We start from the raw sequence: 13,491 nt of genomic DNA, 5'->3' as shown, positions 1-13,491 counted from the left end.
CTCTCAGGTCTCGATTCATGCAACTTTGCATGCGTGCCACGCGTGGGCTGCGTGACAGTCGAAATACCGGACATGGCGAATCTGAACCCATGCGCGGATGTTTCAGTATGACATCCCGACCGACGTCTTTTGTCTCTCGGTTGTGAAGTCATCGTGCTGGGCCAGGAATCGTTTTCTCGCATTCACGAGCAGATCTCGCAATGCCAGCTGCGGCATGTGCTGCATGCGAAACCCCGGAGGCAGAATCAGTAGCGTGAAGCTTTGCCTCTGTGCTGCTGATTTTGACGTAGGACACCAGTCTCAACCTCCTCCCGCCTTGATCGCGTCTTCTCGCTCAAGTACGTTATCCTTGAATCGTAGCAGAAAGATGGTCTTTCCGGGCCACATTTCGTCTCCTTCACCGGCCCAATGTGCTGTGACCCCCTCAGTGCCAAAGCCAGCCGCATCGCATACACCTTCAATAATGCCCGCGACGAAAGCCGCGCAGTTCAACTGACTCATCTCTTTTGGGATACTGATGAATGTGTTCACCACAGGTTCATTGTCCACAATCATGTACTCATTCTTTTTCGTGTTGCTCTGCTCCAGAGCATCTGCGCTGCGGTTGAACAGAGCCCTCCATAGCGCTCCATGAATGAATTGTAGCAGGTCGAGCATGCGCGTAGGCCGTGCAGCAGTTCGCGGCGGCTGTCTATAGAGCACCAGATCTAGCATCTTGATGCCAATGGGGTATCCCGCGCGGTTCAGGCGCGTCTCGATCTCGCTGACCGAGCCTGACTTGGCATGATGGTAGGTGATCAGGCTGTTGAACAGGTAGGCGAAGGAGGCGAGCGAGGTCTCTGTGGCTTTCGTGCGATTCAGATTGCGGTCGTAGATGGTCTTTCTGCTAGAGGGGTAGCGCAGCGTGGACACGAAGGGCTTTGATTGGGCGAGGGGGACGTAGTTGTCCTTTGGCGGAGGGGCACTCATGCCGGGCATGTCTGGCCGAGAGGGTGGCAAGGCAGTGTAATGTCGGATGAGTGTTCTGCTGGAACACTGACCGCTTCTGCGTCAGCTGCTGTCACATGAAGATGATGAACAGGACGGGATCGCTGCCAAGAGGGCGAAACGGGACACGGGGCGGCCAGGATGATGGTGGCTTCAGCACGTCTACTCGTCATACGGCAATGACAATAATAACAACAGCACACGCACATGCTGACCGGTTCTCCGCCGGGCGGTGACTCCGGTGTGAATTGGTGCTGCAGTGCGCAGCGCAGAAGAGGCGATGCGTTCTCGTGAGCCAGCATGAGCAGCTATGGGGTGAGCGACTCCTCCGTGCAGCGAAGGCCGATGCTGGTCGGGATAGATCAGAGGCCGCGTTCGGCGCATCACAAGCTCAGAAATGCGGCAGCGCAGCAGCATGTGAAGAAATGTTACAGCACCCATCCCTGTGCGCCGCCGCCATTTTCAATTGTCTGGACCGGCACTGCAACGGTCGTGGGCGCATTCCACTCTTTCGCAACAAGTGCCATGAGTTGCCGGCTGGAACATTGCTTCGGGCGATTCGTACTTTTGGCGTAGCTCTAACGCAATGCCCCACGGCGACCATTCCCTTTGCGAGGCAGCTAGCACTGCAAGTCATGCGTCACATGGTCAGCCATCTCGCGATTCGCCTGAGTCCCGCCACGTGCTCGTCCACCACCACCGTCAGCGGAGGAAGCGCGCGAAGAGAAGGGAAGTGCGGGTCGGAGATCAGTGAGGGTGCGGTGCAGCTGACAGCAGCACACCCGGTCGCGGCACGAGATGAGGATTCCCGAAGCAGCGCGCGCACGCATGCCGCATGCCTGCGCCCAAGTGTCGTCCGCTCGCTTGCCTTTGTCGTGCGCCTTCTAACTTCAGCATCGCCCGCTGATTCGCAGCTCCCGCCTTTCACATGAAGATGCACGGGCAGCGAAGCAACAAGCTTCGACGGATGAGGATGTCGCCCACAGTCGCGTCGTCTGCTCACCTGCCCTTCCCAATCCACTCCACTCCACTGCTCTCCTCTCTTTACACTTCCCGCACCGCAGTCGTGAACCGCGCGCACGCTGCCTCGTCGAGTACCCCGCCTCGCACCACTCCTCGACGCTGGTCCAGCCTTTGTCCATGCTGAGTAGTTTCATTATCGCCCATTTCCCATACGTGGATCCACGCACGAGACCATCTGTGCTGCATCATCAACCCACCGCTTCTGCCGAGCTTCAGGCGATTCACATGCAACCTGACGACGGCTAATAAGCCCGCCGCAAAGGCAAGACCGTTCGCTGCCCCCATAACCGCGTGACGACACCTGGTCTGCTCAACTCTGGGTGCTGGCCAAATTAAATCCTCCGCACTCGCCGCCGTACATACCTCTTCCTCTTATCTGCCTTTTCCCAACCAGTGTCGTACCCACACAACGTCGCAGATATGGGACGAGCAGAGCGCGAGGAACGCGAATCACGCGCCAGACAAACCATCGCCCGAGCGATACCAGAAGCCCTACGGTCCAGCATCAAGGCGAAGCATGGCGTGATGCACAGCGAACTGATTGACGACCCGCAAATTGTCGTCAAGAGCCCACAGAATGCCGCAACGGCTGCCCACCCTTCGCATCTCAGTGTCCGGATAGAGTCTGGAGGCTGTCTCGATGTCGCCCGCAAGATCTCTTATCGCCATTTCGTGAGTTCGGCCACCCGCAGATCCAGTGAGGAGCAACCCAATGTTGGCGTGCACAACATGGGATCGACGACGGTCCGGGGCGGCGGCTTTCTCAGAGGCGTGGGAGGTCAGGAGGAATACCTTTGCGCCCGGACCACGCTGTATGAGTCCCTGAGCGATGATTTTTATATGCTGCCCGTGAAGGGTGGCGTCTACTCGCCCGACATTCTTGTGTTCCGCGACGACTTGGCCGAGGAGTACAAGAAGAAGCAGCGCTTCTTCGTCGATGTCATCACCGCTGGTACCTTCAAGCATCCGCGAGAGGGTCGATCCGAAGATGTGGAGGGTGCCTGCAGCTGCGGTGTCAGCTATTGTGATGACCACAGGAGCATTATGATGCAGAAGATGAAGGCTGTGCTCCGAATCGCGCAAATGAAAGGAACCAAGCGGCTGATCCTGGGAGCATGGGGCGTAGGGCCTCTCAATCATCCGGTCGAGGAAGTTGCAAAACTATGGCGTAAAGTCATCTCCGGAGCCCAGCGACAGCGCAGACCCAACGCCGAACAGTGGGAAGGCATCGACGAAATTATCTTTGCACTCACCGAATCGTCCCAACGGAAAGCTTTCGAGAAACACTTCCACGATGTTATGACCTATGAGCCGCTAGAGCGCGTTGATTCTGCCACCACCTTGGAGGACGAGATGTACGCACGTACCCCGGACGCCAACCTTGTCATGAGTGCTCAAAACATCGAACTTCGCATCGAGGAGACCAAGAACGCTTATTCGAGAGCCCGACTAAAGGAGGAGCTGCGAGCGATCAATCATCAGATAGCCAACAACCGCAAGGCCCGAGCTTACAAAGACGACGACGATGCCAACGAGGCCGAAGACTTGGAAGACGACTTCGTCGTAGCCGGATATCCTGCCTCGGATGGCGAAGAACACACATATTACACACTTGCCGATACCACGACAGATTCCGCTTCAGACGCTGAAGACGCCAGATCAGAAATCTACGAGTTCCGTTTTGGAGGGCCAGGAATTTCCGACTCCACGGCCGACGAGGACGACGAGCTTGATGGCCATGTTTGGGTGGCATACGCAAATTCTCCCAACTACAATAACGCAACTGGCTGGTACAATGGCAGTATCGATGAGTTACACAACATGGACAAGGAACAAAGGAGAATTCGAGGGTCCGTGAGTCCGCGCAGTCCGCTTGCGAGGGAGATGCAAGTCGAGCTCAAATCGGAACAGCCACCACTCCCCAAATCTAGCACTGTCGATGGTCTGCTGGAAAGATTTCGAAGGACCGATGTTGTCGACCAGAGCGAATAGAGTTCATCTGGCTTTTTTTCTTCTCAAGGATCCGAAAAGAGGGCAGTTCCCATTTCCTTGTAATTTTTGAAACATTTGCGTCCAAGCGATCATGCAACATGGAAAGCAAACAGTCACATGCACACACAGCACAGTCTCATTGAGCGACAGGAGCACTGGGGGAAGGAATATCTAAACGTTCTGGGGCATTTTGGAACACTGCACGGCGCATCAATGGAAAATTGGGTAAACCGATATATTTGGGGGCGAAAGCACAATTCATTTGTTGGTAGCGTGGAATGGTGGAGCGCGTGGAAGCATATTGGGTACACCACAAACTCGTTTCGAGATTCGTACATAGCAGACGAATGAAAAGCTCATCGTCACAGCTCAACCCGATCATCAGGACTTTTTGAACAGGTCACGGCACCATGGTCTGTGTTCTATGCTCATCAAGCCAGGTTCTAATGATAATTGCAGCTCTGCGGCTTCGCCAGCAATCAATACCCGGATCGAACAAGTCTGAGCGAATCTGTACCGCAGGACGGGACACGCACCCAGCTTCTGCAGACTACGAATCGGGAAATTTTCTCTCGTCTCCCCGCACGCATGCATGCATGAACAACTCGCAATGACGAGAATCGCGTTCTTGACATCGAGACTACTAACCTCGAGATTTCGGATACCACTTCGAAAGCAAAAATAGAAATTATAAGGCCCCCCAACGCCACTACTCTTCAGCCAAGTCGAGTCGCAATTCTAGTGTTCATCCAAATCCTTCGCTTTTCCGAGTTGAGGTGCAAAAGACGGCTGACGACGCCTGTTTTGGGTAAACAGGATTGTGATCCCTGTTGAATTCTTTTGCGGGCGAGAGAGCCAGGACTAGGAACCGGATTTGTACTTGCTTGGAAATCTGGAACTTGGGCGCTTGATGGCTGGAGCGGGCGGTTTTGGCTGCCTGCCATTGGCGTGGCGACACGGGCGATGGACGTTTCCATGGTGCGATGTGCATGTGCCTTTGTGGGAGCTGGGGAGAGATGTATATACATTGAGCGCCGCCTGTGTCGCGCGCGAACTTCGTTCTGTGGTATTTGACAAGAGCAAGCACTAGTAGAAGGAGAGACATTGAGATATTACACTGAGGTTTCTCTGTACCAAGCAGCACCTGCCAAGTTACATTGGAAGACAATTCGGATAAGCTGGACAGTATGTGGACAACGACATCTTTGATTCTGGCCAGTGCGGTCCTGGCGGGAGCACAATCGAATGGTCTTGCTGCATACCTATCCTCAGTATGCGCTCCAAGGAACTCAAGTGGCTATCCTGACTTCAATGCTCCGTGTAACGCAGTAAGTTCTTACGACTGATCTTCCTGGACGCAAAGACGCTGACTGTGATTTGCAGGTCTATGCCATCCAAGCCCAATGCATCTATGGCGGGCCAGATTTCCTCAACGACCTCTGGAATCTGAACATTAGTTCTCCCAGTGACGGAAACAGCAGACGGAACGCAGACCCACAATCGCAAGACGGTGACGAGTCTAGTCTTGATGAAAACAACTTGCCATCTGGTCAGAGCGACGAGAACCAGCGAGTGTGTGTTTGCGAATCGCAGTTCTGGGATCAACTAGCTGGATGCGTTGCATGTTATACCGCTCATGCTCCGGACAGTGCCGTCGAGGCGGACATACAGCCATCCCAATTGTCAAGCGCCAGCTCTTCGTACTGCGCGGCTAGTGCGACAGCTTCCGTGGGATTGGCAGGTTACCTCTATGATGTCTTTGGAGGTCTTTTGGACTCTGGCTCTGGCTCTTCGGCCACGGAAACCTCGACTGTCAATTTCAGAGACCCGATTGGCAACAAGACTGAGGTCAGCTACTATTACACAGCGGCTGTGACAGGTAGCGCAGCTTGGTTGGTCTCGCAACCAACTGGCGAGAGCTCTGCGTCTCAGACTTATACGACTACCAACGTTCAGGACGGGCAGATTCGCCCGACTGCTTCCGCGAACAATGCCGATGCCACGCAGACACCCAGCGGAAATAGCACTGGAGGTGACTCTGACTCTTCCGCTTCCAGGTTCAACATGGCGAGTGCTGGAAGTTTGGTCGGTCTCGTTGCATTGGTGGCTTGGCTGTGAGCGTGGATACGTTGATGGTTGGCCGGTTGACGAGTTGATGACAGCGCGGAGTTGGGAGGTGTATGTCTGTTTCCACCTTTTAGAGCACTTGGTGATTGGGTTGCATTGGGCACGTCATCCCAAGTTTGGATTCCCATCCATAATGTCTTTAACGGCCTTGGCTGCCTTCTTCTTACGCTCCTCTTCTGGCAAACCAGCACTCTGCTCCCTCACGGCGAGTAGCTGCGACATGAGTTTGTCCAAGTCGTCCACTTGAACAGCTTGTGCTGCAGTGGTGAAGCCCTCTCCACTTGTATCCGGGTCGTCCTCTTCATTCAACGCAGCCTTCATGCCAAACAGCTCAGCGGTCATCTCTGCCTCTTCCGTGCCAAAATCGCCAAAGTCCTCTGCCGTGAAGTCCAGATCATCGAGTTCTACCTCATCATTCTCCCCAGACGCCCATTCGTTCGTCTCGAGAACTTCCTTCAGCCGCTCGAATCCCACCTTCTCTCCGTACTCATTCTTGCCAGTTGCGCTGTAGTCCACGTATTCGAAGCCGTACTGCATACATAGATCTTCTTGCTCTTCTTGATTCGCAGTCGCGCTGCTTACAGCCTGCTTCCCATGTGGCTTCGCTACTGCTAGCAGCGTCGTATCCAGGGCAAGCGAGTGCTGGTCTACTACTTCTTTTATGCTCTTCAATGCCTCCTCAACCTCTGGACTGATCTTGCCATCTGCTTGACGCTGAAAGCAGTAGATCCACGCTCCGACCTCGTCAACCACCTCCTTCGCCTCTGCCTTCACAAACTCAGTCTTCCATGACTGTATTTCTGACACTTCGTCAATCCAGATTGGTACGTTCGCTTTATAATATGCGGTTTCGGCGTTCCATTCGTGCGTCAGCCCAGCCGTGGAGCCATCGACGTGCGGATCGGGAGCGGAACCTGTGAGATCTGGCAAGTCGTTAGACGTTGTTGGTGGTAGGCGTTGTGGCTGGGCCGGTTGCGGATGCCTCTCTTACCTTTGACAACGTCCAGCGTGCCGGACTCGCGTGTACCGAGCAGCAGAATATGCCGCGAGTGTTTGATGTCCATTTCGAGAATGGCTTGAGAATACGAAAATCACATGTTGGAGGTTGAAGTGGAAGTGTAAGTGGAAGAGGGTAAAGTTGAGCGGAAAGTGGAGGGGCAGTGTCATCACGATTTCGATATGCTACACATCGAATCACATATCTGTTGCGGAGGGACGGCACAATTCTAACGCGTCCAACGCTCCCTCCAGCCTTGCCTCAAAGTATCTGCACTGCTCGCGGCATATCCTCCACGCCGCCTTTCTGCACGTCCTGCCCGGCCTGCTCGCATGAGGAAGAACACCTCGGAGTTCGACCACGCCCTCCTTTCATGTCGCTCCTTCAGTATGGCGTATCTCGTGACATCCCAAGAGTCTCCATCCTCTACCCTCTGCCGCCTCGTCCTGAGCCACGAGCGCGATTCACAGTTGCTCTTCCTCTAGCCAAACCAACACCGCGTCCTCGTGTGTTCCGCGATCTGAACATGGGTGCGTTTCTGTCAATAGTCAGTGTCAATTCGCTCAATTCGTAGGCAGACGCTAGTCACATACCGCAGCATGTCCGGTACAATGAACAGTCGCACGTGCGAACCTCGAATGTAGACTCGATCTAAGTGTGTGACGCGTCCGTCGCGTTGCGTGACGTTAATGTTCTCCAGTTGGCAGTTCATGTTGTCCTCAGCTATTATCAACCTGTCAGCTCCCGTCTTTTTACCTCCATTATCATACGCCCTCTGGAGCTTCTCCGACTGTTCTCATTGTGGACGCACCTTCGACAAGCTTTCCGCGGTAAGTCTGGCCGGAGTCGATCTCAACCGTGACTTGATGTCCCTAGAGCGCATATCGTCAGCTACAGAATCCTCGTGTAAGCGCAGGTCCGCCGCAAAGTGGTTGCAGAGTAACACTTACGGTGGCCTCGTTGAGGAGCTTGATCGGGATGCCGATTGTGGAAGTCATGTTCGCGACTCAATATCCGTGATCGCGGAAGGGTCGAGGTGAATTTCGGGCGCGAGAGAGTCGAATGGACGTCGTTGTCGTGTCGGAGGTGGAGCGCGAGTTGCGTAGTCGCAAAGCCCAGAGCTTCACTTTTCTCGCGCTAGCGCGATGCCAAGCTTCGGACCTGCTGCCTCTTGCTTTCACATGCGTCTTTGTAGCTGTCATCTCAGCTTACATCTCTCAGCTCCATCATGAACGCCTCAGCGACGGTCAACGTACTTCGGCTACTAGTCAATCCGTCGTTATGTCTTCCCCATCACACCATCGCGACATTCGATCAACTGCCAGTCCCCCTTTCACAAGCATTCATCAAGCCTGGCTCGGACAAGAAACCGGACATCAAAGCCGTGGTTCTTGATAAGGATAATTGTTTCGCACTTCCTAAGACCAATGTCATCCACCCACCTTATACCTCCAAATTTGAAGAACTTCGTAAAGCATATCCTGGATCCAAGCTACTCATAGTCTCCAATTCTTCCGGCACAAATTCAGATCCTGGGCATGCAGAAGCTGATCTACTCGAACGCAACACAGGAGTAAAAGTCCTGCGACATAGTACCAAGAAACCCGGATGTCACTCTGAAATCATGGAATATTTCCGCAGCCAGCCTGAGACTGGAGTGACACGGGAGAGTCAGGTGGCCATAGTTGGGGATAGATTGTTCACTGATGTCTTGATGGCCAACATGATGGGAAGCTATGGAGTATGGATCGAGAACGGTGTCAAGCAGGACTACGGCCTTGTAAGTCATCCTTCAAGACGTCGCTTTGCCACGATGTAATCTTGATAAGCTAACACTATGGTATAGATGACAAGGGTCGAGAAAGGACTTCGTACTTTCCTGCTACGACGAAACTATGTGCCCCCGGAGGCCAAAAGCGACTTTGAGTGAATGATGCAACAGAAGAGCATATATACCACCGATCGCCCGCGGGACATCTCGTTGCATCGCCGTCCTCGACATCTTACCGATCCGTGTTGAGAGCATAAGACCTGTGCAGCTACGGTCCATGTCCAGGCAAAGACTTTAGCATCCATCATGTGCTTCATTCTCTATCCCGAATGCGATCGATGCCGCTGGCCAGAGATCGGCAACATTCGAGGCGTAAAGTTGTGCGAGACATTCGAGAAGGTCGTGCTAGACCGAGACAGGCGTGTAGCGTATGCTGGTGAGAACCCTTCTCCACAAAATCTGGCGGACTGGAGGTGTCTCGGACTGTACACCTTCATCCGTGCAAATGGCCCCCAATACGACATCTGGATGAGTCGCGACTGTCTTCGATTTGCTCCAGAACAAGTCCCCTATCTGTGCCAACACTGCAAGGATAGGGATGCAGAGCTGACAGCTGCATTTGGGCTCCTTGCGGACAATCCGATTGATTGGGCAGACTGCGTCAACCTCGATGCGCCAGTGTTCGGCTTCGTGAACCAGGCTGCAGCAGCGGCAGGTCCTGCTCAGCCTGCTACGACTTTCGACCCAGCAGACCTAGAGACGATGTCCAACATGAATTGGGAGAACCTCTCGCAGCCTGGACCATCGACGAGGACTTCTGCTGTCATTGCTGATGCTCAGAAGCCTGCGGTACAAGTGCCAACCCTTTTCCCATAGTCTCAGATACTGTCTCAGAAGAACGTATAGCCGTTCCATAGCAGAAATGCAAAATTCAGTCCCAGGCTGGCAACAGCATACCACTTGTCCAGCTCGACGACGCTGTAGATCCAGAATGTGCCAAGTGGTGGAGCCTGTTTCATTACCGCAAAGTAGCCGTAGGAATTGCCCACATGAATCAAATAGCATCCTGCCCCCACTGCTGCGACAAGAAACAGGAGCTGCCTGACCACGCCCAGCTTGTACGCCAGATCCGACTTCATCATCAAAATAGCGATGAAGAGAATAGGCAAGATGGTACCGGACCGTCGGAATATGGCAGGCCATATGATGTCTTGTGCGTATTGGTTGTATGTCATGACGTCCAGAGTGAAATGCAGCATACTCAAGCAGACCGACCAGAAGAAGGCATTTCCAACAGGCCCGATAGGTTCGTTGTCTCCTAGCCCGACATCAAGGATGTTGCCACTTTCACCTCGCGGGACGCCATCGGAGTACTTATTGTCGAAAGGCTGGCCCTTTTCCAGAAGCTCCTTCTTCTGTTCGTACAAGTCAAGTAAAGTTGTGCCTTTGGCTGGACGAGCATCGTAATCAGGCTTGGCCATCTTAAGTTTGGGCATCTTCGTGGGTGCTTCGACAGGCTTGCCAGTTTCTTTCGCGGCCGCCCGCCGCTCCTTGCGGTTTCTGGGCTTCTCTTCGTCAGCCATGTCGATGCACAACTGAAGTGGACGAGTTGTGCAAAAGTGAAGCGTGTACAGGCGCAGGCTTGGCAAAAGGAGGTTGGAAGAGGCTAGCGTGATGCTATTTCCAGGATGGTCGTTGCTAGACAAGGATCTTCCGAACGCCCCTTCCTCTTGTTTGCGCTCGCCCATCCAAGCGCTGAAACACCACACTCGTTACCCAGCCCCATCGTTCGGCCCTCCCAGCAGCCGTTGACGACTCCAGCCAAGTACTTATCCACGCATTGATAAGAACGCCCGCTGCGCATACCAGCCGACTGCGAGTCACCAACATTTCTCCGTCCGACCACTCCGACCACGCCCACCACCGCACTGCGCCAGACGTGCGACCAATACCTCCACCATGGGCTTCGGTGACTTTGTGTCGATATGCGACAAGGTCCCTCTCCCGCTGTGTCCTCTGGTAGGGCCCCCTTCGCCGATCACAGGCACCAATAGCGTGCAGACGACCTGCTACGCGCGATCCATCGAACTGGCGAACACGATAATATTCCAAGGCGCGACTGGTTTCGCGCACATTCTGGCCCTCGTGATGTTGGTCGTCATGATCATTCACGTGCGGAGCAAGTTCACAGCAGTGGGTAGGTGCAGGAGAACTGGAATACCACAGGGTTTGGGAGGAGCATATGGCTAATCGCATAAACAGGGCGCAAAGAGATGACTTCTTTCTTCTACCTATACACCTTACTTACGATGTGCTCCTTGGTCATCGACTGCGGCGTGGTTCCTCCCTCAAGCGGCGCATACGCATACTTCGTGGCTGCCCAGTGCGGACTGGTATCAGCAACCTGCATCTGCCTGATGATTAGTGGATTCGTCGGATTCGCAATGTACGAAGATGGCACGACACTCTCGATCTGGCTCATCTACGGCTGCAGCACTATCATGGCTCTCATCTCGTTCGCTGTGTCACTTTTGACATTCAAAGGCTGGGGAGGACTCGGACCGGAGAGCACAATCGGATTGTTTGTGGTGGTATACCTCTTCAGCGCGATCTACCTGGCCGTCTACGTTGTTTGCCAGGTGATTCTGGTCCTCGGAACACTGGAACAAAGATGGCCACTGCTGCACATCATTGTCGGAGTCCTCGCTCTCATCATTGGACAAGTCCTGATGTATGCGTTCAGCGAGATCATTTGCGAAAACGTGGAGCATTACGTGGACGGACTATTTGTCGCAACTCTACTCAACTTGCTGGCCGTTATGATGGTCTACAAGTACTGGGACAGCATTACTCAGGAAGATCTCGAATTCAGCGTGGAGGAGAAGAACCACAGCTGGGAGATCCAAGAGCCATTGATGGACGAAGATAAGCGCAACACATTTTATCAAGATAGCGACAACGGAGTGGTTCAACAGCCTGGGCATAGGGGCTCAGCCTATGGATACTAGTTGAGTTTCTGCACTATTATTTGATTGCATAGCGAGGCGTCACGGATCAAGGAATCACACCAGATGAATGAACATAGCTTACTTTTAATGTCATAATGACATAAAGATGTGCTTCTGCGGAGAGCTCTTTAGACCATGATCTATTATGGCAATTTTACCATATTTACACGCCCTTCCGTTTCTTCAAATCGTTCACGACCATGTATCGAGAAATCCCAATCCACCCCCATCTGAACCATCGCATCTGACTGACATGTGCATTTGTCATCGCTTGCTGCGCCTTCCTCACATCTCCGGGCGAGCTTACCATAAGCAAAGGATTGGGAAAAGCTCCTTTCTCTTTGGAACCCAAGACAGTTGCCAGAACGCTCGCCGCCGAGTCCAGTATGCTGCTATACTTCCTCACTATGTTTACTGACGTGAGTGTATAAAGCTTCACCGGATTCTCCCACCCTGTATGACGCTGCATCAATGTCTTCAAAAACGTCGTACAGCCGTGTAAAAGCGAGATGTGATTCGGATGTCCGCTGACTCCTCCCTCGTCGAACGTGATCAGGACATCAATGTTCGCTTCTGGGGCCTTATTCGTAGGCGTACTGCTAGCATTGGGAGCGAAGGCTTTGAGCAGCGTTTGCGAGATCAATTTCGCATCCCACGTTGCTGTCATTGAATCTGGAAAATTCTTGTCTTCTATCGCGAAGACGTGCTCTGGTTTGCGGACTCCGAGTAAAAGTGCTGAGTCTATGAGCTCCTTTTTGCGGATGTGTCCTAGGCCGTCGGCATCACCGCTGCTGAAGCAGATGATGACGATTTGGTTTCCGAGCTCCGGGTTGGAGAGGTAGCGAAGTGTTGGCGCGAAGAACATTGCTTCGTCGTCCGGGTGGGCGATGACGAGGCAGATGCGCTTGCCCATGATGGTTGGGAATGATCTTGTCATATACGCGGTGAAGAGCCATAGTGCCAAGATGAGCGCTGGGATCTGGTATAAGAGGGTGATCATCCTGGAATGGCTTCGCGTGTGCTTTGCTTGTCTTGCTCTTGACTGCTTCCTCGCATGTTCTGATTTCTCGCTCATAGATGTTCGAAGTGTAGTGGATTTAATTGTTTACTTTGTGCTACGCTAGCCTGCAATGGGCGCCCCACCAGAGGAAGGGGCAGTTCGGCAAAAGTCACATCCTTGTAACCGATCAAGAATATGCTTCAAACTCCTTGCTCGTAACGCGACTTCGCGACTTCAACTCTTCATTTCCACCAAGACGAGCAAAGCAATCACAACAAGATTCCTTCTCGCTTGCACGATCTAACAATATCATATCGGCGATAGGTCCGTGGTGTACTTCGATACGACTGAATTTGGCGTGCGTCACTGGCGCATGGCTCGCACGCTACAGATCGCCGCGATGGCCTTGCCAATGTCAAGCTCCTCACGAACCCGTCGCTTGGGACTTGGTAGTCACCTCGAATGACGATGCTGGACTCGAATCCTGCGTTGTAGGCGACGTGGAGTAGGTGGGAGGGGAAAGAATATGTATGGTTCACATGTTCGCTCCTTTTGTGAAACGTTAGGTGCTTTCGCAGTCTTGTTA

The 13,491-nt window shown here is 53.3% G+C and overlaps 10 protein-coding genes across 10 annotated transcripts; 5 read left to right on the top strand and 5 right to left on the bottom strand.

Moving 5' to 3' along the window:
- Positions 1-300: 300 nt before the first annotated feature.
- RHO25_005052 (uncharacterized protein) lies at positions 301-969 on the bottom strand (the record flags this gene model as incomplete). The annotated part of the gene is made up of 1 exon (XM_023595959.2): positions 301-969. The coding sequence occupies one exon, from the start codon at positions 967-969 to the stop codon at positions 301-303; it is 669 nt and encodes a 222-aa protein (XP_023457323.2).
- Positions 970-2,430: 1,461 nt separating this feature from the next.
- Positions 2,431-4,002, top strand: RHO25_005051 (uncharacterized protein; the record flags this gene model as incomplete). The annotated part of the gene is made up of 1 exon (XM_023595958.2): positions 2,431-4,002. The coding sequence occupies one exon, from the start codon at positions 2,431-2,433 to the stop codon at positions 4,000-4,002; it is 1,572 nt and encodes a 523-aa protein (XP_023456576.1).
- A 1,187-nt stretch (positions 4,003-5,189) lies between these two features.
- On the top strand, positions 5,190-6,120 carry RHO25_005050 (uncharacterized protein; the record flags this gene model as incomplete). The annotated part of the gene is made up of 2 exons (XM_023595957.2): positions 5,190-5,330; positions 5,386-6,120. The coding sequence occupies 2 exons, from the start codon at positions 5,190-5,192 to the stop codon at positions 6,118-6,120; spliced, it is 876 nt and encodes a 291-aa protein (XP_023456577.1).
- Positions 6,121-6,234: 114 nt separating this feature from the next.
- RHO25_005049 (uncharacterized protein) lies at positions 6,235-7,193 on the bottom strand (the record flags this gene model as incomplete). Its single annotated transcript, XM_023595956.2, has 2 exons — positions 6,235-7,052; positions 7,121-7,193. The coding sequence occupies 2 exons, from the start codon at positions 7,191-7,193 to the stop codon at positions 6,235-6,237; spliced, it is 891 nt and encodes a 296-aa protein (XP_023456570.1).
- Positions 7,194-7,552: 359 nt separating this feature from the next.
- Positions 7,553-8,124, bottom strand: RHO25_005048 (uncharacterized protein; the record flags this gene model as incomplete). Its single annotated transcript, XM_023595955.2, has 4 exons — positions 7,553-7,664; positions 7,720-7,849; positions 7,938-7,998; positions 8,077-8,124. The coding sequence occupies 4 exons, from the start codon at positions 8,122-8,124 to the stop codon at positions 7,553-7,555; spliced, it is 351 nt and encodes a 116-aa protein (XP_023456571.1).
- Positions 8,125-8,354: 230 nt separating this feature from the next.
- RHO25_005047 (uncharacterized protein) lies at positions 8,355-9,056 on the top strand (the record flags this gene model as incomplete). The annotated part of the gene is made up of 2 exons (XM_023595954.1): positions 8,355-8,906; positions 8,973-9,056. 2 exons carry the CDS (start codon positions 8,355-8,357, stop codon positions 9,054-9,056), a joined length of 636 nt encoding a protein of 211 aa, XP_023456568.1.
- Positions 9,057-9,203: 147 nt separating this feature from the next.
- Positions 9,204-9,773, top strand: RHO25_005046 (uncharacterized protein; the record flags this gene model as incomplete). The annotated part of the gene is made up of 1 exon (XM_023595953.1): positions 9,204-9,773. The coding sequence occupies one exon, from the start codon at positions 9,204-9,206 to the stop codon at positions 9,771-9,773; it is 570 nt and encodes a 189-aa protein (XP_023456569.1).
- Positions 9,774-9,787: 14 nt separating this feature from the next.
- On the bottom strand, positions 9,788-10,480 carry RHO25_005045 (uncharacterized protein; the record flags this gene model as incomplete). Its single annotated transcript, XM_023595952.1, has 1 exon — positions 9,788-10,480. The coding sequence occupies one exon, from the start codon at positions 10,478-10,480 to the stop codon at positions 9,788-9,790; it is 693 nt and encodes a 230-aa protein (XP_023456574.1).
- Positions 10,481-10,856: 376 nt separating this feature from the next.
- Positions 10,857-11,905, top strand: CHS7 (Chitin synthase, class 7; the record flags this gene model as incomplete). The annotated part of the gene is made up of 2 exons (XM_023595951.2): positions 10,857-11,094; positions 11,160-11,905. The coding sequence occupies 2 exons, from the start codon at positions 10,857-10,859 to the stop codon at positions 11,903-11,905; spliced, it is 984 nt and encodes a 327-aa protein (XP_023456575.1).
- A 163-nt stretch (positions 11,906-12,068) lies between these two features.
- Positions 12,069-12,905, bottom strand: RHO25_005043 (uncharacterized protein; the record flags this gene model as incomplete). Its single annotated transcript, XM_023595950.2, has 1 exon — positions 12,069-12,905. The coding sequence occupies one exon, from the start codon at positions 12,903-12,905 to the stop codon at positions 12,069-12,071; it is 837 nt and encodes a 278-aa protein (XP_023456572.1).
- Positions 12,906-13,491: the final 586 nt, after the last annotated feature.

Source organism: Cercospora beticola, chromosome 3 (genome assembly GCF_033473495.1).
Source record: "Cercospora beticola chromosome 3, complete sequence".
Lineage (NCBI taxonomy): Eukaryota > Fungi > Ascomycota > Dothideomycetes > Mycosphaerellales > Mycosphaerellaceae > Cercospora > Cercospora beticola.
This window is presented reverse-complemented; position numbering and strand designations above follow the sequence as displayed.